Below are 25,037 nucleotides of genomic sequence, written 5' to 3'. Positions count from 1 at the left end.
AACGGGCTCTGAAAACAGTCTGTACCCAAACATTTTGTTCGAATGTGTGTCATGAAGTGGCGTGGAAATGGTTGGGAAAGATGTCAGACATGTGATGAAGAGATAAACAGAGACAAGCAGCTACTAGAAAGGTGACTTAGTGAAGCAACTGTACTTGTTTATCAAAGCACCTGTCTTTGCTTTCTAGTACAAGGAGATTTAAAATGTTATATAAAGTGTGGCTGGCTCATGCCATGCGCATGAACTTCCTTCCTGTCACGATTAGCATCAAAAATTACCTAACTGACAGCGTTTCACAAAGAAAGACTCAACTTCTCGTGGTAACATTTATCTTTACAAATGTCTTCCTGGATACACAAGTTAACATCTGTACCATCTGTGACAGAACATTAAAACCCAGCTCTGAAAATAGCCACTGAGTTGCTGCTCTGTTTTTGATTCCCATAATTAGGGCCAGTAACAAACCATAACTGTCATCCAGAAGGAGAAGTGAAACATGAGGATGACAAAGTCGCTTGCAGTTCAGTCGGCCTGTTTACTGTCATCGTCACTATGGGCGACAGCTTAGCCATCAGTGGGAAAACACAGGATCTATCCCTTTTCTTTTTTTATGGTTATTGGTGGCATATATGTTTTGCTTCAAGCCGATACCACAAAAATGATGCAATGGGAAAAATCCTCACAAGATGGCGATTATGGAGTTTTTCTGGTATCATGTTTTCTTTTCTCAGTGACAGCAAAAAATAACAGATCTCACAAATAGATTTAAACACCCACATACATGAAAGAGATTACACTTTACATGATATTCACTAGAAGATGCATTTCTAATCAGTCGTTAGTTTAAACTGGAGGCCATAATCTAACATATCAGCAAAATGTTGCCATTTCTATATTTGTGATTTCTTCATAAAACTATTCATCATAATACATAATATGCAGTTCTTTTGTGGTGGTTTAGGGTGTCACATTTTAGTCAATAAATAGATATAATTTGTCAAGACCAGAAGAGTTGACTGTCATCCATAGACATATGTATAAGGACATATATTTACATTTTATTACACAATATATTTTGTTTTCTTTAAAGTCACATTATTTTTTTGTCATTTTTGCATTAATCTGATGTTGTGCTCCTAGATTTCATTGAATTAATGTACTTTTAACTTCTTTTTATTCACTTTGAAAAAAAGTTTCTACTTTTTAACATTTCAGTGTTGTTTTACAAATTGTGTCTCAACATGTCTTGAATTATGTCTTGTTCTTGTATTTGTCTGTATATTTTTCTGCTCTCTGTTATTTCAAGCAGAAGCAATTATTTTATTACTGCAATCCTTGAATTCAAGATTGTCACAGTAAAGTCATATTGTTTTTTTCCCCCCTCTTTTCAACCGGGATAAAAGAAAAAAACACTGGGACATAGCTGTATCAGCATTGTCAGGTAAGGAAAATACTGAAAAACGTCATTATATAAACACAAAAAATTATTTATTGCATTATTGGGCTTCGATGAGGTAAACCTTACATGTGCTCAGTTTGTATAACAAATCATAAATCCAATTTTACTCACAGCAAAGCACAGAATTTGATTTCACTTAATACTATATTTTCAGTATTTTTTGACTCATTTGTTTCTGTTGCTTTTTTTTTTTTTTTTTTTTTTAATTAATTATCTCTGTTTCTGCTTTTGTTATCTGATGGTCCGCGTGAACGTGCAGCCTCCTCTCTCAGGTCACATCCTGCTCCGGCTCCGCTGATGATGCGCTCGCGGAGGAAGGAGAATCACAGGCACGAGGAAGCCGCTCTCAGCCAATCACATTCTGCAAAGCGTCCTAAGCTGACGTCAGCCCGGTACCGATGAACAACCGGTAGTGTTGAAGGGAGCCGTGTGGCCGCTCGCTGTTTGCAGCCCTGTTCGCTTTAAACCCTGCGGTCAAACGCACTAGCGCCATGCCTTTCGATGTGAGGAGGTGAGTACGAGTCTTTGCTGTCTTTGTGCTCCGCCGAGGGGAGAGCGGTGGCGGTGCTTTTCCAGTCTGAATTAACGGCGGCTCCTCCAGCATCGCCTGCTAATGAGCCCCTCAGAGTTGTAACTGTGTGGCGGTTCACGTCTGCTATGAATGAGCTCCATTGTCTGAGAGGGTTTTTTTTTTTTCCTTCTTCTTCTTCTCTTGGGTGAATGTGAGTGGATGGAGGGATGCTCAGGTATGGTCACAGTTTATGTGGGTTTCCCTCTCTGCGCATGTGCAGATTTACCCATCCCACCACCGCAGTTCAGTAGGGCAGGGGTCCTCAAAGTGTGGGACAATGAGCCCCCCTCCGCAGCACAGACCTGAAACCATGAATTCCACCCCCCCCACCCCACCCAAAAAAAATCTCTTGCACATGTTATTGTAATTAATGAATTAACGAATCATCATTGAGATTCCCTGACATTGTTAATTATAACATACATGTCACACATGCAGCATTAGGTCTTGCTTAAAGCAGGTTGGACCCCTGAAGTTGAAACGTTCCTCAAAGATTTCACTCAAAGTATGCAGATTTGCTTCACTGATCTGCTTCTCCTCTCTCAGTACATGTATATATAAGTATATGGTGAGTAGCCTACATACACATGCACAAAAACAAAACGTGTTTGAGATGTTTGAAGCTTTCTGTGTTAACCTGATGGAAGTAGTCATCACATGATGCCAGCAATGCTCAGATAGGTGTTGCCATTGAAAAAATACTCAATTACGAGAACTAAAGTTTGCAAAGAAAATACTCCCACACCCATTACATGCACAGGGCAGAATGGATCCATACTTTTACTGTGATTATGCAAAATTCTAAGTACGAAATCTTAATTTTGGAGGAGAAATTGAAACTCATCAGACCAGACAGTGCTTTGTCAATCTTCTGTGCAACAAATTTTATGAGATGATTGAAACTAAATGGTCACTTTTCCAGTTTTTACTTGACAGGAGTGGCACCTGGTTTGATCTTCTGCTGTTTTAACCCATCCCCTTCAATGTTCATCAGGCTTTTGCACACGTTGATAGTAATAAGTGCTCTTGCCTGTCTATCACCTCAAGCTAGTTTGACCATTCCACTGGGTATTTTTCCTGGAGGACCGTTGCTGAAATCATATTTTGCTTGCGCTATTCTTTGTAAATCCAAGAGATGGCTGTGTATGAAAACGCCAGTGGATCAACAGATTTTGTATAGTCAGACCAGCCCATCTTTCTCCATTAGTCATGCTAATTAAATCACCTTTCTACCCCATACTCATGCTCACAAATGAATGTTTTAATGAAAGCAACTTCACCTCTCAAGTCATCCGGTTTCATCAAGTTTTCTCATCAAAAGTGAAAAGGACCAAGAAAAGACATCCCATTAAAGGTGCTGTAGGCAGGATTTTGCTAGTCAATGCTAATTTTTCTGTATTTTCTTTGGATTAAATGTTAGAGTATCCATTGATAATCCTTTAGGAGTGTAGCATAATTGCACTACCGCGAGGGCGCAGCGTTTCCATCTGTCTCTGTTCTGAGCTGAAAAGGAATCTCGACAGCTCCAGGTATCTTTGACCAATCAGAAGAGCCCCTGAGGCTCTAACCGTGATTGGTCGAGGGGCGTTCGTCGCACGTTCTTGTAGGAGGGGCTTAACTTGTGTAAGGGCGTGATGTCAGAGAAAACAGGACAGGATTGGCTGTGCTGGGTTTCAAATTGCCATCTTAGATGGGTCAAATTGCCGGAGATGCCGAATCCTGCCTACAGCACCTTTAACTTCTCCTACTGCTGTGCCCCTCCTGGTACTCTCTGGGAAATTTAAGGCCACCAAATAACTAGGTTAGGGTCACCCAGTTAGACGTAAAGGTGTTACCTGACACATCTGATGACATGGTTTAGGTTTAATTACACTTGAAAAACCAGTAGTGTCTGACTAATGCTTAGGAATGGGCCTTCACCTCCCCCAAAATTATTAAGAGAACAATAGACTAGAAGAATTTGGGACATCTGATGCTTAAATACTAGATCAGAAAAGACACACCTTGTTAATTGCATGCAATTAACCCAGGTGTGTCCAAACATCCTCTTTTTAACTTCATGCTGTTGAATAATGTGTGTTAAAACACAGTTTCAGTCATGGGTGCAACTTCATCTAATTTTTGGAAAGGGAGCCAAACTTTACGCAGAAAAAAATGAGCAATCAATGAGGAGACTCCAAACCCGCCATCCAACGTTGTTGCATGAAATGTATATTGAGGTAAAGTCAGTGAATGCATTGTGTGATGGACCTCAAATGCTTCCAATGTTTGGATAACTAACCTCAGCACGAGCTGTAAGTTAATGGTGCTCATTAGAAATATATCTTATATTGTCAGGAAACACATTCATTTCTTCTTTTAAAAACGGTGCTACATTGTTAAATACCAGATAATTGTTGGATGAGCAGAAGAATTAAATATGTGGTTTGCATCTGAGAACAATGACAGATTCACTCTGTCAATGCAATCTTCCAATAAACCAAACAGAGTCAATAATAGACTGACATCTGCAAAGAAAATGCGTAGCTCTGCTGCTCAACCCACAAGTCCATTTAAATAGACAGAAGCATAAGATATATTACAAAAAAAAAAATCAGTGTTACAACAAAGAAATAAGTAGTAAAACACAAATGGTCTCATGTTTTGTGCTACGATTATATGTATTGTGTAAATATTTGATAGAAACATTGCTGTAACAACTACAACAGATGAAGCTATTGGTTGCCAGGTCTGAGTTTATTTAATCAGAGTTGCACATCTGGCTTTCGTAAAAACTCACACAACCAGTAGTGTGATCCAAAAGTCATAACTGCTTTATTTGGGTTTAGACCTTTAGGCTACATAGACTTGACGCACAAAAACCACAGCCTCGCAAGATAGTCTGTGAAGCAAAATGCTGCCTCGTTTCACTTGGTAAGTTTCTGCTCTTTCTAGAGAGAGACAAAAAATAGTAAAATATTTGACTGACCTGTACCATTCTTGAAAGCAGATACATGAAATTGATTAGCTAGTTAAGACTGGATTTGTTTTAGGTTGTAGTAGAACGTACAATCATTAAGCTATTGGTGTTTTTTGGTAAATATTATCCAGTCCACATGTGTCCGATTTCATGTCGGACAGTAAAATTGCATAACTGTCGGTAATATATGAAACAGGAAAACTTAGCCATATTAAAAAGATCAGATTGACCACTAGTCATTATTCACCTTTGATATTGTCTAGAAATGCCCCAATAATCCCCTTTAGATCTTTCTAAGTCCGAACATGATGTCTTTTTTTATTGGTAGGGTGAAACCTTTGTACTCCGAAGAAATTAGGAAAAAGGATCAACTGATTCAGCATGTTTTAACTTGAAGACATTTGGTATTTTACGCTGGAGTCACGGTGTTAGTGCCACTTTGCCTGAGGGGGGTTTGACTGTCTCGCCTTGACAACTGCAGAACACGGTGCAGCATACAGTTTCTCAGAAATCTCTCTCTCTCTTTTTTTTTTTTTTTTGTATTATCATGACCTTTTGGCACAGTTGCTGTAGATTTGCTGGCTGCATATCCATCATATACAGATCCCGTTCTTCATCCTACAGGTGCTATTTTGATTTGAGATGTGGTTTCTTGAACTTCATGTTTAAAAATAGTCTTTTTTTTATAAATGCACAGTGCTTTTTTTCCCCAACAGTGTATAAAAATCTTTCACCCTGGATGGGTCACAAGTCCATCACAGACGACAGACCATAGTCAAATAGATCAATAATGAAAATGAGCATCTGCTTTTGTACTCAATCAAACTGTTGGCCGTTAGTCAAAACTTGATTGTTCTCACAGTGTTCCCAGAGACCACAGCCGCGCGGTAACGGCAGGAAAACGTACCACACAGGATGTGGTGACATGTCCGATCAAGGCAGTGATACAGGAGATGACCTCTCGTGCTCGGCTGATGTCCGCATGTGTCATTGTGACTTGAAGTGCTGATCAAAAGAAGCCTGTGTCGCAACCGCTGGAAATAGCTTGATTGACCAACCAGAATTTAGGTTTCTTTAGCTCACAAACACGAAGGCCTTAGTCATCAGTGTACCAGTGTGCAACACCTCTGGTTACCGTAGATTACGACATCCTCGTGTTTGGCATGTATTCCCAGAATGATGCGTTATGTGTGTCTTTTCTTTTCTCTTTTTTTTTTCTCTTCCAAACCAAAAATGACTTGAAATGTACATCGAGTTTCACTCAGTGTTTTCTGACTTCACCAAAAACCCACATTGTGGTTATTTTTTCCCTTTTTATTTTCCCTTGCTTTTGGGTCACAGTGTGTATTCATGATTTTTTTTTTAGATCAGTGGATTATTTAATTTTTCATTTAGTCAATAGAGAAATGAGGAATATCCCTAAGTTGTTCTCACACATTTGTCTTTTTACTGTTTTTCTCAGAATTTTCTGAAATATTATAAGTATTTAAAGTACATAATAAAGGCTAAATACCAATCAAGATTGAGTATAATGATTTTGACATTTGGAAAGTAGTGGTCTAAAAGTTAAAATAGTAAGTTTGTGACTGGAATGTCGATATTTAAATGTCATTGTCTCCCATCCCACTGATGGTTTGGTGGGAAAAGCATTCAGCTTAACGTGTGCCAAGTAAAACATGCAGATCAAGATTAACTGTAGGGATCCTCAAATGAAGCAAATAAAAAACATCATCATTTTGAGACTATTTCTGTACTTAGCATTAATTATGTTATCTCACCGATTCAGCTGTTCTGGTTTACAGCTCAAAATGTCCTATTATGCACAGTCAAATTATATTAAGTCTCATAAAGGACTGAAGAAATCCGTTGGAATTAACAGTTTATTTTTTCCCTCCATAATAACGAGTCAAAGAATGTTATGGCTGATAAATAACAGTAACTGTTTGTGGAGCCTTAACAGCAGCATGATAGTGTCCATTGTGTGTATTTCTTGTGTTTGTGCCTCAGCCGCTTCAGTTTTTCCTTGGACGTTCGTCATCTGAGAATGTATTGGCTTTCAGCTGTGCTTTCATCAGTACAGTAATTTCTGCCCTCAGATCAGCCCCAGTAACATTAACGTCATCCAGAAAGGGTGAGCTTCTGACGGGACGGAGGGAAAAACTGAGAGGCTTTTATCTCTGGGGTTAATTGACCATCCGAATATGTCATTTATTGACACAGGGAGGTTGATTGTGGACTAACCTGATGATGCAGTGTGTGTGTTATGTGATGGTTAGATCACGGTGACTTCAGAGCGCCAGCCAGGCCCTTTGCTTCTTCTGACAATGGCCGTAACCGTATATCCCGATCTCGACTCCCAGCAGTTAAAAGAAAACCTGCGTGGAAGCGAGGCATGTGGGCATGTGTTGCTGACAGGCTGCGATGTGGGGCGATAAGACGTGAGAACCCTGCTCCTCCGTGATGTGGGCTTACTCAGCCATATACGTAGAGTGAATGCACTACCAACTCACCGTGACTCATTGATGAGAATCGGTTTATTTAGTAAGATGTTTCCTTGAAAGGCTCCTCTGTTCCTTCATCTGACGCCGTCAAGAGGGAGATGCTGGTACACCATGTCCTCACTAATCACCAAACATCGCTTTTTATTTTTTTTTAACAGAAGGTTGGGCAGCATGGTGTGACGGAGGGAGATGTGTTGACTGAGATTCAGGAAATTACAAACGTCAGCCGCAGACCGATAGGTGAACTCTCAGGAGTCAGCTTTAATATTGATGAATACGGAGTGTTCTGAGGAGAGGAAATTAGAATACCGAGCTCCCAGTCAATCAAAAAAGCACGCAGAAGATTGAACATGTAACAAATCAATACTGTTTTATCCTAAATGTTGATGCATTAGATTCTAAATCATTTTCTTTAATCTTAAAATCACGAGTTTGATCACTACTGCCATAGAAAGTAATTCTGTATTGAAGTAAGATTACGTCAGTTGGGCTGAAGTGTAATCAATGTTCAAAAAGATTAATAGCTAAAATATTTTAAATTACTATCTCATTAAAATTACAATGAATGAGTAAGTTCTTCATGATTAAATTTTATTTATTTATCGTCATTTTGGGTTATTGTTGGTCTGAATGTAGCGATTAGTCACCTAACTGGAATTAGTCATATCTTACTCACGTTGAGAGTATTTCTCTTTCCTTTTCCTCTCAAACTTTTAGAGTTTAATGTTTTGTCATTTAATATCAGCCATCTTTTTATTCTGACATTCAATCAGCTTTTTATGTGGTAACTGTGCTCATGTTTTTCACATGAGCAGAAGTACAGTTAATTGTGTAGATGAAGGCGATTTAAACACACACACACAGTTTGTTAACGCCAGTCTTCAGCAGGGGCACAGAGCAAAACTATACCATTTATTGAATGAAGCCAACAAAAACCTGTCTGGACTGAGTTTAATACAGTAAGAAGTTACATTTGAAGTTTTTATTCACAGGGTTTTTTATTTTTAGACTCAAAGAAGGGATGTTGCCAGTCGATACTTACTGCTTCTTAAAAAAAAAAAAAAAAAAAAGTAAAAGTTATTGCTCTCATTTTCAGATCTGTTGACAAAAAACACAATTTCCCAATCAGACCCGTTCCTTCCTCTGAGTGAGGGGATGTGAGGTAAAAGTTGAAGACAAGCCTCAAACTGCTGGGACAATGTAAGTCAGAGTGACATTGCAGATCCTTGCATTGACAAACCTCATGAGCCTAAAGCGCCACAGTGAAGTCACAGTCCTGTGAAGAATAACACTGTGGTTTAGTGAGAACTTATTTTTAACTGAGAAAAAAATAAATACATCCGTTATGCTGGAAAAAGCATTCAAAGCCAGGCTATAAAGCGATGTAACAGTTGGCCTCCATGTTCACACCAGAGGTGGAGGGGTAGTGACGTTATTCCAGACTGCCATTCGAGTTAAATAATCGCATGCCTCTTCATTATAATGCAATATTAGTGCTTATTTGGTTTTCTTCATCTTCTTTATTAAATCAGACTCATCAGTTCTCAGGATGTGGGAGTGCGTGTCTTCATGTGACTCCTCGGGATTTTCAACGGCAAATAATCTGGTTATATGCTCCGTTTTCACTCTATCGTATCATTTGAAACACTTAACCTTATAAGTAGAGTGAAAACGCAGTGGTTCGGCTCTCGCTGATAGCATCAGGTGTAATGTATACCTTGTAGTTAGATCCAGACCGTCTGCTGAGCATCCAGCAGAGACTATTTACAGTTCACATCCGCGATCAGATCAGATCAGATTCCCTCTCACGTCTCCATTGACCAGCTGAGGGAGATTTTCTTTCCTTGTGCGTGTTCAGATTTAGCAGTGGGGAAACTGCGAGTGCTAAAAATATACATTTGTGCTCATACAGCAGGGATGAGGACTTCTTTGACTGTTCATATCTGGTTTCTTTTCCAACAGCCACGCAACTGCAGTCAGCTGTTTGTGAGATTTCATTTTCAAAATTCAATCACAGATGCGTCTCACAGAATCAGCATAATCTACACATTTGTAAAAGAAAAAAAAAGTAATCTAAACCTCAGTAATATAAATCATCATGAAGTTGAATTTAAGATCATGGTTATAATAAAAGACAGAACCTGTGAAACTTACATCAATAGAGTGCAGATATATCCATATTTTTGACGGTTCAACTTGAATTAGAGCTTTTTATGGAGAATAATATGCTCCTTTGTAAGTTTTAAAGTTTAGATATGTACGTAAAATGGACAGAACAGTCTTTCAATACTCTAGATCTGATTAAACCGGAGACAGTCTGAATATGAGGAGCAGACATTCAGCGTAGCATCACTGACATGCTTCACAGCAGCGTCGCGCCGCCTCATAACTGTTTCCAACGCTGTGAACGACACCAGTAGCTGTGAACCGACACAGTGCTCATCCTATGGAAATCTAGTTCTCTGTGCTTGAACATGAAGTAGAAATATACAGTCAAGGTTTGTAATTCAAACCAGCCGAAGCTACGCTCATGAAGAAATACATCAACAGACATTTTATTCAGACTAATGTGTGTTGGTGTTGTTTAAAATCAGCACTGTTTGTGTTTGTGGAGATAAACAAGAGGATGAAGTAAATAAATCATTGTTTTATATGAATTGGGCTCAAGCTCTCGTTCTGGATTTCGGCGTGTCTGTTATCGTTTAAAATCCAATCTAAATCTCATCGGAATTCTTTTCTTTTGGGGCAGTATCGGGTATAATCGGCTGTGTGTTTTTACAGATTACATCACATAAACATTTCAAGATTTGGCCTTTTTCTAACTTGGCCACTTTGACCACAACTTCCCCGAACGGCCCGTCGTGTATTTCTCCCACAGGACAAAGTGAAACCGTTAAAATAGACTCAGACTGGTGGAACTTGACCAAGCATGAAGGTTTTTCGCTGTGCTCGGATTTTAGTGCTTATTTAAAGAACGCAGAAGTCTTATTTTTCCTCTGTTGGTGAAAGAAAAGGCCTCTCCACCCCTGAGCTCCTCAGCTGTAAACCGTCTGCTATCAGAGAGACAGAATGCTGAAGACAGGGAGGCTGGCTGAGATGTGAAGGATCCAGGAGGAGATAAAAACAAAAAGGAGCGAAAGCAGGAGCTGAGGTAAAACAAGAGCTGCGGCGAGGTCAGTGCCCCGGCAGGAAGGCCTCCCTCCCTCCCCGCCTCCCGCTTCCTCCCCCGCCCTGCATTGCATCAGCTGTGATTCTTTCTCTGGCAGCTCTGGCTGGAAGAAATGTGAACAGATGTGAGTGTTTTGGAAGGAGAGAAGGAGAGTGAGTGTGAGAGGGGAGATGAGAAGGAGAGAGAGAGAGAGAGAGAGAGAGAGTGGGTGGAGGGGTTTGTGTGTATAACGATGGAGTTCGGGGTCGAAAATGTTTCACTGCCCGAAAAAGGACATGCGCAAGAACGGCCGAACCTAAATAGTTTTGCTGTTGAGTATCAAATTTTTTTTCACCCCCTCTTTCTCAGCTCCTCAGTAAGGCCATGACAGTATTTCACAAGAGCAGCGCACAGTGTGTCAGGTGGTAATTATTATTTCCATCCGAACGCAACTCTGATTTACCCAGCATCTGTCCCGTTCCGATCCCAGTTACGTAAAATAATGTTGAGGTGAATATGATGGCATCAAAACTGCAGCATGAGTCTTCACTGCTTTTTCACTTCATGTAAATGTGCCGTATTGATCACCCAGTAAAATGAAATTATGTGAAGTTGTGATTCTTTTCATTGCACCTTGTGTGTTTTTTATGCTGATGTTGTGTTTTCCTCTGCATATGTGGACAATCTGAGACTTTTTCTTGGAGTCGGGTCATGATTAACAGCTCACATCCAGGGGAAGAGGTGTAACCCCGCAAAAAGTGTGTGAGCGAGGCATGAGTGCGCTGCGGTGAACCGTCTGGGTCTGTTATGTGTGTGATGGCTGCTGTCCAGAACTAACATTCCACCTCTCCTCTGTAATATCGCACAGCCCGATGGGTACAGAATGTGCTGATTTTCTCAGCACGTAGTGTTTACTTTTGCCTTTTTTTTTCTCACTCCCTTTTCCCTTTTTCTTCCTGTCTCTTCTTTTCAGGTTCGATATCTACAGGAAAGTGCCGAAAGATCTCACCCAGCCAACATACACAGGAGCTTTCAGTGAGTAACTCTGCTCCCACAATCCCAAACTGATGTGCCTGGTGATCTGTGTTTCTTCTCTAGGAAGACATGTTTCGGCGTGGAAGCAGAGAATGAAGTAACTTGTTGAACACTGTTCTAAGCATATATTAAGTGTTTTAAAAAAAATACTCTAAGTCATTACACATCCATATAGGTTGATTAAACTAAATGCTCCTTGCTAATAAGAGAAGGATAGACTTTTTTTAATTAAAAATTCGGTAACACTTTACTTGAAGCCCCTCTTTATAACACATTATAAGTAGTTATAAACACTAATACATGATCACAATGCTTTATAACTCACTATACAGCAGTATACAGCATAGGATTAAGGTTAGGGTTAGGGTTAGGGTTAGGGTTAGGGTTAGGGTTAGGTCCTGGCATTGTGATCATCTATGAATGTTTATAACTATAGCTACACATGTTATAATGGCATTATAATGCTTTATGAATGTACTTATAATGTGTTATGCAGGGGGGCTTCAAGTAAAGTGTTACCAAAAATTCTTACTGGTTTCATGTTAGAGTAATAGTACTGTACTTTTACTGAACTGAGTGGTTAATAATGCAACACAGAAACACCGGGAAGAACTTTAAGCTCAGTGTCCTGCTGACACTTCAGCTATGAAAATCAATAAACCATATGACTGGAGGACAACTGACGTTTCAGCATGGAAGCAGTCGATGAAATGTTTGGAATAATCTTAATACATTTAATGCATTGAAAATGTTCAGTTGTAACATTAAGAATGAAAGCATCCAGCTGTCAAAACAGAGCTTTAGCTTCACCACCTTCAACTTAACTTTTTCTCAAAGTCAACATACCCAGAAAGCTCTGGTATTTTTATTTATTTGAATGCCACTGATTCTGCAAGTTAGATTTATATTCTACAAATATGAAAATCTATAGTTTTGAGAAATGTTTCGCCACAGTCATCAGGTTTTATGGTGTGCTACTGATGCCAGATTATACAATATACTGTATTTATGTGAAATTGAAATTTTAACAAAGCTGCATGGTGGTGATGTAGTTTGCGGTCTTGCATCACAGTAAGATGAATTCAATCTTGACACTTTTTATTTGCGTTTAGAGGATGGTCTCTCTTTTTCTCTCTTTGTGTGGTTTTGGACTGCGACCTGTCCAGGTTGTACACTGTCTCCAAGACTGGAGTAAAACGGGGAAACAAAATCAGCCAACTTTCATTCAAATAAAACCGTTCAATCAGGGAAGTTAGCTGCCTTGATTCTAATTCTAAGTGATGGTATTTCTGTTTTTTTATTCATTTGAAGTCGCGTCTGCCTCTCATATTGAGCCGTGTCGACACATCCAGTCACTCTCCGACAGGACTGGTGCTGCAGAGCCAGTTGCTCAGTATTTAACATTCCTGAGGAATGTGATAGAAAGTTGTACCAGCTCGAGGAGCCTCGCGCGTGTTGAGGCACAGCTAATGATGGTGAAGTTTTGATCGCTGTAATTCAAGTACCTGCCTGTGTCGGCGTCCTGACGGAGACGCGCAGCGGTACCTGTTTTAGCTCAGCAAGCATGATCAGAATGTTAACGACGGCCTCATTCATCACCGCGGGCGCCTCAGGAGTCATCAGTGGAAATATTCATGTGTTTTTTTCCGGGTTGGCTCATGTTTTCCTGCCTGTCATCAATCAGTCACTCCGTTTGATTGATTATTCAGCGGCGAAGCACAAAAGACCAATGACACATTCATGCCAATGAGTTATATTGTCATACCAGTCAATTATTGATCAGCGATGACAGTGCAAGGTAAAGCAAATGATTGACCTCGAATAAAACTTGATGTCACAGTGGAGAGAAGTAAAGCGGGCCCTACATACTGAGCAGTTAGGAAAAGCATTTTAACACCTTCCTCGATGACGGGGAGCTGCTAAAGATATACACCACATTTCCACCCAAGAAAAACTAAATGGAAGTCCTTCCTGTTCACAGTCAACTCCCTTCCTGTCTCCATCCACTGTCTGGGCTCGAGGGCATCGGGTTGATTCGGACATTAGGCATGAGTTATTGCTCCATCCGCTGCAGGTCAGCTCACAATCCGGCCTGTGTGGTTCAGAGGCGAAAACAAACCGACTCCCCCCTTTTCACAACAGCTCAAATAGTTGACCCCATCTGCTTTTGTTCTTCTCTTTTAGGGGCACATTCCTCCTGGTTCAATTTCGATGGTGTTCACTAAGAACAATGAGCCTGTTTTTTGTCGCAGTGGGCACTTCCAGCTTAGGATTTGATGGTTTTTAATTCCGTTTCTTTATGACTAACAGTTCCAGTAGATTACAGGTGTACAACGCAAAGCAATCGGTAAATCCTTTGAGGTGAACAAAGGTTAACAGAAAAATGGTCATAAAGAAAATAGAGAGCAAAGACAAACAAAAAAAGTTGGCAATGTCAGATTCAGGAAAAGGATCGTGGATAAACAAACTCCCACATAAGACCTTTGGATCTTGTGATTTCCCAATAGTTGAAATGCAAAGTGTAAAGGTTACTTTATTCAAATATGTCTTGTTTTTTTTTAGGGCTGACAGAAGCCTTCTTTTCACTGTCTCGGTGTGACTGCTGTCTGTTCTCTGGAACGTTTATATTTACGTTTTGTGAGAATACACCTCAGGCAGAACGTTAACTGTTTAAAAATAAATGGCACATCTGATTATGAAAGCACAAGTGATTTTCATGGCTGATTCACGGTGGGCTGATCTCCCATTCTCTGTGTCACGCTCCTGATGTGTCAGTACTGCCGACGAGCTTAGGTTTATACAAAAGCCGCGCATGTTAGACAGTTGTAAATCACTCGGCTCGTCAGTATTTCCACTGCGGACCTGTTGAAGTTTGAAATCGGCTGTGAGCCTTTTTGCTTTAATCCTTCACAATCCTCTTCCGGCAGTGTGACCTGCGAAGCCTGGGAGGAATTACTGTACAAGTCTGTAGATGATCTTGAATTGGTGACCTATGTGTCATCGTGGCACTCCCTTTTGTTTGTTGGTTAAACATTAACTTATGTAAAGCCTCCACCAGCCGCAGGTTCAGCCACAACATCCTGCCCGCCGCAAGGTCATGTGACTGTGTGATCCTAGGAGACGGTTGCCACGTAAACACGCCTCACCTGCTGAGTGAGAGCTTTCTGACCGTGGCGCTCGCCATACCAGATAAACCACACTTGTGCAGGAGCAGATCAGTTCCCTCCATATTTATCTTTAGTAAACACATGACAGCGTTTTATTTGAGCCTGGCTGATTATTTGGACACATGAAGCGATACAGACGGCCGGACTGCCTCGCCTTTTAAGCTCAGACTTCACATTTTGGCCCTGGAGTGAGCAAAAATAAACTTTTTTTAAAGTGTTGAACATTTTGAGTTTGGTTTATATCCAGCTTTAGGGAAGCTGTCGGTGTGAAACCTTGTCTTAAGAAACCTGAAAGGAGCTGTTTTGTAGTGAAGCTCAGCATGAGATCACCTCTATGAAAGGAGATATGCTGTCATGGCCGCCTGCTGTGCTGCTATTTAATGTGTAATTACTGTAGGAGGGTCTCTGAAGGCCTGCGTAATGGCAGGACTGGCACCGCCAGTAAAACCACTATTTAGGGAAAATCTCTGCGACTGCTGTGCTTTTATTAATGTCAACGACTTAGGTCATTCCAAGAGACGGGGTTAGTCCCGCTCATTTGCATCAGTGTGCAAAAAGCGGGCGTAATGTGAGATTAATGTAAAAGAGGCGGTGCATGCGTCAGGCCCGCAGCGATCTCATTTCAAACTCGGTGTCCTCTCTAACTTTCTTTCCTCTCTCCCCACAGTTTCCATCCTCTGCTGCATCTTCATCCTCTTCCTCTTCCTGTCTGAGCTCACTGGATTCATCGCCACTGAAATGTATGTACCGAAGCGTCCGTCCATCCGTCCGCCTTTTAATATCCTGCCGCTGAAACGCACCGCTCCACAGGCTGGCGCTCACACACAGGGACGAGACGAGAGGAGGCATCACCTTAATCATGAATGTGAATGTCTCCGTTATGAGTTCTGCCTTGCCGCTGTTGGAACCAATGAATGGAGTCAATTTTCGCACAGGAAATTGGCTCTGGGCATGCGTCAGCCTCTTGGCAATGTCTGTCTAATAAGAGACGACTCGGAGAGGGTGTGACAGAAAGGAAATTACACTGACAGTGATACACAATTGCTCTCTCCCCGGCAAATTGGCAGAAAATAAATCCCTGGTCGGTGGAATGTTGAGCAAGGGAAAGCTTATGAGAGTAGAAAAGTGGAATGTGATGTACGATACGTTTCTTTCCGTCTCTTTTCTTGTGTTTCTAATCCCCCTCTGCTCTATTCCCTCCACTGCAGTGTAAATGAGCTGTATGTGGACGATCCAGACAAAGACAGCGGTGGGAAGATAGATGTGTCGTTGAACATCAGCTTGCCCAACCTGCACTGTGAATGTGAGTATAGAAACATGGAAAACACACTTCTGTTCTTTTCTTTATCCAGACCCACATTCCCCTTCTACATTTTCTAAACACGGCTGCCATGTCTTGTCCTTTTAACATGGCTCATTTGCAAAGTTAGTCATGTGTGTAGATGGCATAAATGGAAAATGTCATGCTCCATAGCAAAGGGACAAATAGTGAGCACGTACAGTACAACGATATATTTATAATAGATATGGATTGTAAGTTTATGAGGATTTTAATTCAATATGTCAACTTCCATTATGATTATACATGGAATTAGTGTTTTGATTGTTGCTCATACGTGATTATAATTCGTGCAATGTTTCTTGCTCAAGTGTCCTGAAGTTCAAGTTCAGTCTTCTTGCATTTTCACCCCTCACCCTGTTCGAATGTGTGTAAAAGTGCATTTAAACTGCTGATCTGTTGAAATGTCCTAAGTAAGTTAAGTCCATTCGCCACAAGAAATAGATTTCACTCAAATGAGAACTGAGGAGCCTTTAAGGTAAATATATACAGAATCATTCTAAAAGCTCATTAAAAGACTGATCACGACAGGAACAGAAGTTCCTTCATCTTTTAGTCCTGCATCTGGCCTTCAGATGTCTGTGTTTAGAAATAAACAGCTTGAAGTGTCGGGTGTAGGGGGTCTTATTCGCAGACCTCATTTTGTTCAGGTCAGAGAGGTTTTTAATACCAGCGAGCTTTCTACACACTTACAACACAGTCTATTCTTAATCCTGCTAGATGAAAGTTCAAATCAGCAGGCTGAAAGTAAATGAAGACTGGATAAAACATTGTCATTAAAGTGGAATTCACATTGAAAGCACGGCGCTCTCGATAAAAAACAAATCCACTGATGAGCCTCCGTACAGAGACTCCACGTGGGCAAGTATTTCAAAAAGAAGTGTTCCCCGCTGTTTGTGCTGGTTTACAATTTCCAAATCTTACTCTGAACTAGCCACAGATAAGACAACTGATTTATTTTTCCATTAGCCACATTTATAAACAACTGTGGAGGCTTACAATAGAAAATATTACAAGAACGGTTCGTTGTAATCAGATAAAATAATAAAAACAGAAATCAAATTTTTATATATTTGAATAACAGTCTGGAGTCTTGAACCCATAAACACCTGCAGAACGTGGCTTTCTGCCCCAGTGATGCTTTAACAAGCCTGTTCATGACACTTCTGCATGGAAAAGTCAATATATAAGCTGCATAAAGCTTCTGTTTTCTGTTAATTTACCAGGCTGAGTTGTGACACACCTGTAGAAAACACTAGAAAAATCCCTGCTTTGTGTGGCTCCTCTTTCTCCTCGTGCCAGACAGCTGTGATCTGCCTCCGGTGTGAAGTTGCCTCTGATGGCCCGTCTACTGTAGCCCGGTGTCACGGCTGTAGAGGCAGGGCAGCTGAAGCGTGCCAGGGCGCAGAGCCGTCACCGGTTATTTACTCCTCATGACTCCCCACAGAAACTATGCCCAGTGACAACACACACACACACACACACACACACACACACACACACACACACACACACAGTCTTGTATTTCTATCCTTGTGGGGACCGTCCATTGACTCCCATTCATGTCTAGCCCCTAACCCTGACCCTTACCCTAACCCTAACCCACACCACAACAAAGCCTAACCCTAAAGAAATGTTTTTGCACTTTTACTTTTTTCAGTAACAACAACATGGTCAAGAAAACACTGTTTCTCCTACTTAGGACCGGAAAAAGGTCCCCACAAGGCACGTCGTTCCACGTTTTGCTATCCTTGTCGGGACATTTGGCCCCGACAAGGATAGAAATACAAGAACACACACACACACACACACACACACACACACACACACACACACACACACACACACACACACACACACACACACACACACACTTTCCCACACACAGGCTTTATGTTCCAGCAGCCCAGAAAACGCACATTTACTCACTTAAAGCGATACCCAAAAATGGCAAAGCTAATAAATACTAGCGTCAGAATCAGATCCAGATATGAGCGATAGTCTTTGGCTTGCTCACACACAGCTGCGGCCCACATGTTTAAACAACCTTACTCCTGGCATGCCTGCATAAAGCCCGACCCGTCTTTTTTCTAATTAAAGCTCCTGATGATTTGTCTGTATAGCGCTTTTGTTTATCTGCTGCATTTCAAACCGCCCACACTTCATGTTTCTCAGCTTGTCGCCCTGTGAGTTTATATTATATATGGGTCCAATTTCCGGAGCTACAAGCATTTCATCATAGGGCGCTCTGCATTTACACCCCTTTCTCGTATTTATCTGCGCTGCTGTTCCAGTGTTCAACCTGGACCCCCTCCACTGACCTTCACGGACTCGCCTCGTCTTGATTTGTTACTTTAATGGGAAAAAAAAAACCTCACAAACACATCTTAAAAAGGAGAAAGAGCTCTCTCTCTCTGTCTGTGTGTGTCGGTTTGTCTGTTGTGCAGTGATATACTTTCACCCTGTATTCTGAGCTCTGGCTACAAGGGGAGGGGATGCAAACTTGTGTTGAATGTCAAAGGTCAGACAGACGGCATGAGGACCATTTAGCACAGATCCCCCCCGCGTTCCTCTGTATCTCTCTCTCTCTCTCTCTCTCTCTCGCTCTCTCCTGTCACTCTCTCCGGCTGGCGAACATACGACACAGGCAGTTTCTGTAAATAGGCCACTGCCAGTGTGCCAACACATGGCGGCCTGTGGGGAGGGGGGGTGTCGGGTCAGGTAGGGGGGCACACTTATGTCTTGATGGAAAAACCCAGACAGGAGAGGGGGCAGTGGGCCTGTGGTCTCTGTGAGGACTTGTTTACTTTGTGGGTCTCTGCAGTGATACCTGTCCTTTAGATATGTTTAGACAGCAGGGGAGTCTTTCTTTTATTTGTTGGTTTTCTTTCTTAGAGCATTGATTATCAATTATTTAAATTCTGTGTTATGATTTTGCTGACTGCTGTTGCTTTGAACACACAAATGAACTTCGGTTCAAATAGCACAGCACTTCAAATAAGTAGAAGTTTATTGAAATATGAAACTTGAAGTCAAGTTTTTCAAACCTTTTTTTGCAGTTTTCTGTTCAATAAATGAGCATTTGAAAGTAGTAAAGAAACCTCTGCACCAAAAACACTTCAGTTTGTAACAAGCCAAAGAAAGTGTGCATTGTTTAGCTGCTTTTTGTTTTTGCCGTTTTGGTGCTTAAATCTCCTGCTGTGTTTCTCGTCTGCTCCTCAGTGCTGGGTTTGGACATCCAGGATGAGATGGGCCGCCATGAGGTCGGTCACATCGACAACTCCATGAAGGTCCCCCTCAACGACGGGAGAGGCTGTCGCCTCGAGGCAGAGTTCACCATCAACAAAGTGAGAAATCAGAGAGAAAGAAGATTTATCTGAACATGCTGTGTACATGACTTCCTCTGTTGCTGTGTTGCTTTTTGTGCTCAATGGACATTTTGATGCATTCGTCATCGGGATGATGCTTTGTAGATCACACACTTTTGTACTACAAGATGTGATTTGTGTTTGGTTTTGCATGGAATCTGCCCGGCCCCCGCTCCCGCTTTCTTCTCGTCCAAATTGAGTTATGTTAAATGGGGAAGCTCTGTTCTGGGATTCAGTCGCATCCGTCGGTACAGTCCGGGGCCTGTGAAGCTCTCTTTGTCCCTCCTCCACCTTGTGCGTCAGTCTTTCCAGTACATTTAAAATGATTAACCCAGCAGTTGGACGTTTAACACTCTCGCTCACAGAATAGCGATGTGGAGGAACATTTAGTTTCCAACCAAGTGTTTGTGCATTCGGACACGGTCATTAGTTAACTGAATGTGATGCAAGTGCTTGTGCCGGTACAAACGTAAACTCACCTACCTTTATGTGTGTGTGTGTGTGTGTGTGTGTGTCTGCAGGTACCTGGAAACTTCCACGTATCGACACACAGCGCCACAGCTCAGCCCCAAAACCCTGACATGACCCACACCATCCACAAACTGGCCTTTGGCGATAAGCTCCAGGTCAGGACATGCACCAAAAACGCAAAGCAGAGCTTTGAAAAGGATAAGATCTCCAGTGCGGAGACGGACTGTGCTCATGTCTCTGTCTTTTGTCACACAGGCACAAAAGGTCCAAGGAGCCTTTAATGCTTTAGGAGGGGCCGACAAGCTGTCATCTAATCGTACGTATCCCGGCCGCACATGTGCTCGTTGTTTCCCCTTTGTGTGACTTTTACATAAGGCGGCCTGCTGACACAGGATGAGGCACTGAAATGAGACACCTAGTGGAGAACGCACGACTCCGACCCGAGTGGAAACTTGATTCACGAAGCCGTCGGAGCATCTCGAACAAAACGCCTCCACATTTTTGTGTCATAATCATAATAAGCGCAACTATTTCTGAACGTTGTTTGTAAAGAAGCTGTTTTATCGATCGTAACTTACTGTGTCTCCCCCGCAGCTCTGGCCTCACACGACTACATATTGAAGATTGTACCGACCGTGTATGAGGACCTGTCGGGCAAACAGAGGTTCTCCTACCAGTACACTGTTGCCAACAAGGTTCGAGCATCTCTGCACGCTTCTTATTCCTTTCCCATGAGATCATCCTTTTCTTCCTCGAGCTGTTTTCGTCACGGCGGCGGCGTTGACCGTCCTAACATATGGCCGAGGCATGTTTTTGAAATGTTAATTCGTGCACTCACCCAGAAGTAAAAGCTCACCCCCGGTGACTGGAAACACTCTCTAGATGTCAACAAACCATAAACACACTTCCTAGAGCTGTGTTGACTGACAGCTGGGTTTGGAGTGTGGAGTCATAACAGCGCAGGTGAGCGGTGGAGCGTGGAAGACGAGGGCCTGAGCAACAAATTCCAAAACCCAGATCCGGTTTGTGCTCAAGCTGCAGCGACACTCTCAATAGAGTGTGAATTATTTGAACTTGGATAAACTGACATCACTTAACAATAACTCAGCCTCCTTGAGATTGCTTCATACAAGTTTAATTCAGCTCAGAGTCATCTCAAGAGAATGACCTTATCCAAAGAAAATTCAGTGTATGACTCATAAACACCACTGCTATCACTTCAAAGATGAAGGAAATGACTTATTACTCCATCATAATGATTGGTTTTGAATTTTATTGACTTCTCTCATCATTGATAACATCAGCTTTTCTGATAAAAATGAAATTAAATGAGTTTTGTCCTTTTCTTCCTCTTCAGGAATATGTTGCTTACAGCCACACAGGGAGAATCATCCCTGCGATCTGGTTCAGGTACGACCTCAGTCCCATCACCGTCAAGTACACGGAGAGGAGGCAGCCCGTGTACCGCTTCATCACAACCGTGAGTCCATTCACGACAGAAACACACCTCGTATTCCAGTGAATGTATTTAAGTTGAAGTCATGCCCTGAGCTTTAGCCACTTAAATAGGTCAAATACAGCATTGTGTGTGCAAACGATTAGCAAGCATTTGTTTGTCAACATGCCAAACTGAAATGGATAAGATTGTCAACAGACAAAATAAAAAAGCATTTCTATAGAGAGTAGAATGTACCGTATAGCATAGATTTTCATTTTGGAAGCAAATGTTGGCCTTTCTTTATTTGTTGCTGACAAGTGTTTCTTCATTGTGAAATACATGACCCTAAAATGTCACTCAAAGCTGAAGTCAGAACTTGGCAGTCCTGCATTTCCCTGATAAGTAGTCTGATATTTCCCACAGGAGATAAAAGGAGGATCAATATTGGCCTTTGGTCAGGTGGGCAGACAGACGTCTGGCTCTGTGTTTGCTGAACGTGTAGAAGGGCAACTGCTGCATTACTCTATTGTTGATAAAGTCTTATTACAGAATCTTTTTCCCTCTCGTCTCGCTCTGCTCCTGAGCCCAGTGGCTTTTCTCTTGCAGTCGCCCATAAGAGGATTTTGAGCGTTTTATCTCACTCCTGTCAGGAAGGCGAACAGCCGTCACTCTCAAACTTCCCCCGTCCTTTCTGTCTTCCTCTGCCCACACTTCTCACCTGGTCAGTTGGGGGATTTTGGCCTCATCGAGCAGGTTTCCTGCTGACTGACCATGAAGTCAGGATTTAATTGGCTGTCAGGGCGATGAGCGGCGCCGTTATTTGTCTTTGGGGCTGTTTAGCTTTACTCTGACTTGAGGCATGTGCGGGAGATGACTGTGCGTATAGCGTGTGACGATGAGTCAACGCTCAAGATTGTGAGTCAAACTTCAGGGCTGTTTTCTTTTTTCCAGCACATGCTTTGGTGTCAGGGTAATGTATTATGAAAAAACATGCGGAGGGCCAGCTGATATTGAGTCTTTTATGACCGGAGATGAACGCGTCACAGCTCTGAGAAGTAGAAACTGATGGTTTGACTTCTCTCTTGCAGATTTGTGCCATCGTCGGAGGGACCTTCACGGTCGCGGGGATAATTGACTCTTGCATATTTACAGCTTCAGAGGCCTGGAAGAAAATCCAGATCGGAAAAATGTCCTGAGGACTGCTCCCTACCCCTCCTCACATTTTATTTATAAGTCCAAAGTTGTTAGCCTGTTAGCTAAATCCAGTCCGGCTCCGACCCAGCTTCCTCGTGGAGAACGTATCAGCGTGACCGACGAGGAGTCTCCAGCTCTCGATATAGCTACCAGGCCACACGGCATCGTCTCCTTTACTGAAGATCCTCCCCGGCTCCATCTGCTCCGGCGATGTGTGGACGCTTGACTGCCACGTGTCTGCCTTCCCCGTCATCAGCGCCGAGAGAGGAGCGCTCATCTCGTTTGTTACTGTGGAGATGAAACCTTGAGTGCTGGAGGTCAGGATCCAACCTGCACCTGTCCTTGAAGGCTGATTTTTTTTTTTTAAATGAAGTTAAAAAAAAAGAAAATGAAATCTGTGCTGTTTTAAATTTGGTGCTAACACAATATTCATACAATCTCCATGTACAGATGGGTGGGAAATTAAAGAAAAAAAACTGTGTCCTAATTTGTTGTTGAGCCAACATAAACAGCTTCAGGGCTTCTTGATATTATTTGATTCTTCTTTTGCCATGTTACGAAAGGTGGAGACTTTTTTAGAAGTTGGTCCAGAATCCCATTTTTGTGTTATTTGTTTCGGCCTGCTGCTGTGGAGACCGTAGCATATTATTGGCGTCATATTTGCCCCCATTGAATCATCCAGAAGCATCTCTAGCCCGGTGGATGAATGATCCAGCAAACAAAGATCAGAGTTTCTGAACAGGTTCACACTGGCTTTAAATCATCAAACAGAGACACAAAATTCTCCTCCAGGCTGTCTCTGACCTGAGTCAATTAAAACAATACATTTAGAATTTAACCTTTTAACGTGTTTGACCTGGATGTCTGTTGAGATCAAACCTTTTTTCCTTTGTTTCCCCCCCAAGGAGTTGATGAAATGGTGCAATAAAGGCAATCAATTATAAAAGCTCACAATCAAGACATGATAAAACCATTCCCTTTGAGAGTCTTCCATCAAATAACGTGGTCGATGATCTTTACAAATCACCCCAAAGGGATGAAATTCTGAAGCTTTCTCCGTGGAAACAGCAGATCAGAAGCATTGATTCCATCCCAGCCCCACACATGTAGTGCTGCGACCTCAGAACCAACACGTCTGTTCATCAGTGAGACGATATGATCGGCACATTGAACAACAATCCACCCTCCCTCCTGCGACTATCAGGCATCCGTTGGTGGAGTTTGTACTTCTGGCCGTACTGTCCCTTGTCTTCACTGTGTTGGCTCCCAAAACTAAAAATCTCCACAAGAACACTCCTGGCTCATAGTAAAGATTGAAGCAGTTATTTTATTTGTTTTATGATTTTTTTTTTTTTTTTTTTAATTCTTGAGGTTGCCACCCAGCTGCATGTTCTGTCGCAGGAAACTGTGTCATTCACAGGTAAATTATTTCCTGCTCACTCAGCCTCTGACTTCGTTCCAAAAAGGATTTTCTCAGCCAGCTCTGATGTTAAGCCAGCACACCGATCTACCTGTCTTCTGATTTAATCAAAACTGCAAAAAAAAAAAAAAAAAAAAAAGATTATTCGAAGGTGTTTGGGTTTATGAGCCTTGTGCACATTGAACTGAATTCTGTGAGGGTCTTTCCTTTCTTCAAACGGTCTGTTAACGTGCATTTAGTCCCACCAGTATTGGAACTGCGTGCCTTTTGGTTTACATTTCCAGTTTTATCATCGTGTCTCATCCTGCCAATGAAAGCAGCTGCCTTTCATGCATGTTTCTTTTTACAGTATCTATGGATTTTTACCATTTTCCTTCAACACTTTACCAAATCAGCTTTGTGCAATGTCTGTAGTTTCTCCTTTCTTCTCAGTGACGACAGAAATATGGTGAATGTGTTTTATTTTTAGTTTGATTTCTCCGCACGGTACATGAATCTGTTTTTCCATGAAGTTGTAAATTCTAATGAAGGTTTGGTTTTCTAAGGGAAATCTTTTGTTGGTCTTGATGCTTATTTTTAACTGATAGGGTATTAATCATGAGCCTCAAACCAAGTTTTTCTGCACTTATTTCCAACCGACTGTCGATGTACTTTCCCTGTGGTGTTACGTGTTCTTCCAGAGGTGACTGTTACTTCTTCAGTGTTCCTTCGACGTGGCTGTTCTTGAATTCTCCTCTTGTTGGATGAAGTTTCCTTCTGGTTTCATGTGCTTGTGAGTTTATCAGGATGAACTACACACAAAACTGATTTTTTTTTTTTTTTTACAAGCTACAACTTTATATTTCCATGTCTCAAATGGTGGAAGGAGTTGGTTTATTTTATAATAAAAAAAAAAGAAGTTTCATATCATTGGGTCCCATTTTGTTGAGGGAACCAGAACACGGTGTGAGCTGCTGTTTGACGTGAA

At 41.7% G+C, this 25,037-nt stretch overlaps 1 protein-coding gene across 2 annotated transcripts; it reads left to right on the top strand.

Annotated features, from left to right (window-relative positions):
• Positions 1–1,843: 1,843 nt before the first annotated feature.
• On the top strand, positions 1,844–24,209 carry ergic1 (endoplasmic reticulum-golgi intermediate compartment 1). Of its 2 annotated transcripts, none has more exons than XM_030109352.1 (10): positions 1,844–1,970; positions 11,612–11,673; positions 15,508–15,580; positions 16,049–16,143; positions 19,402–19,526; positions 20,069–20,173; positions 20,274–20,334; positions 20,613–20,713; positions 21,376–21,498; positions 22,545–24,209. In XM_030109352.1, exons 1-10 carry the CDS (start codon positions 1,951–1,953, stop codon positions 22,650–22,652), a joined length of 873 nt encoding a protein of 290 aa, XP_029965212.1. In that variant the 5' UTR covers positions 1,844–1,950; the 3' UTR covers positions 22,653–24,209. The 2 variants fall into 2 exon arrangements, with proteins under 2 accessions (XP_029965212.1, XP_029965219.1); XM_030109359.1 differs by lacking the exon at positions 1,844–1,970 and adding an exon at positions 4,909–4,943.
• Positions 24,210–25,037: the final 828 nt, after the last annotated feature.

The sequence above is a fragment of the Salarias fasciatus genome, chromosome 2, assembly GCF_902148845.1.
Source record: "Salarias fasciatus chromosome 2, fSalaFa1.1, whole genome shotgun sequence".
Classification (NCBI taxonomy): domain Eukaryota; kingdom Metazoa; phylum Chordata; class Actinopteri; order Blenniiformes; family Blenniidae; genus Salarias; species Salarias fasciatus.
The sequence above is the reverse complement of the archived record's forward strand: the minus strand, read 5'-3'. Positions and strand labels throughout refer to the sequence as shown.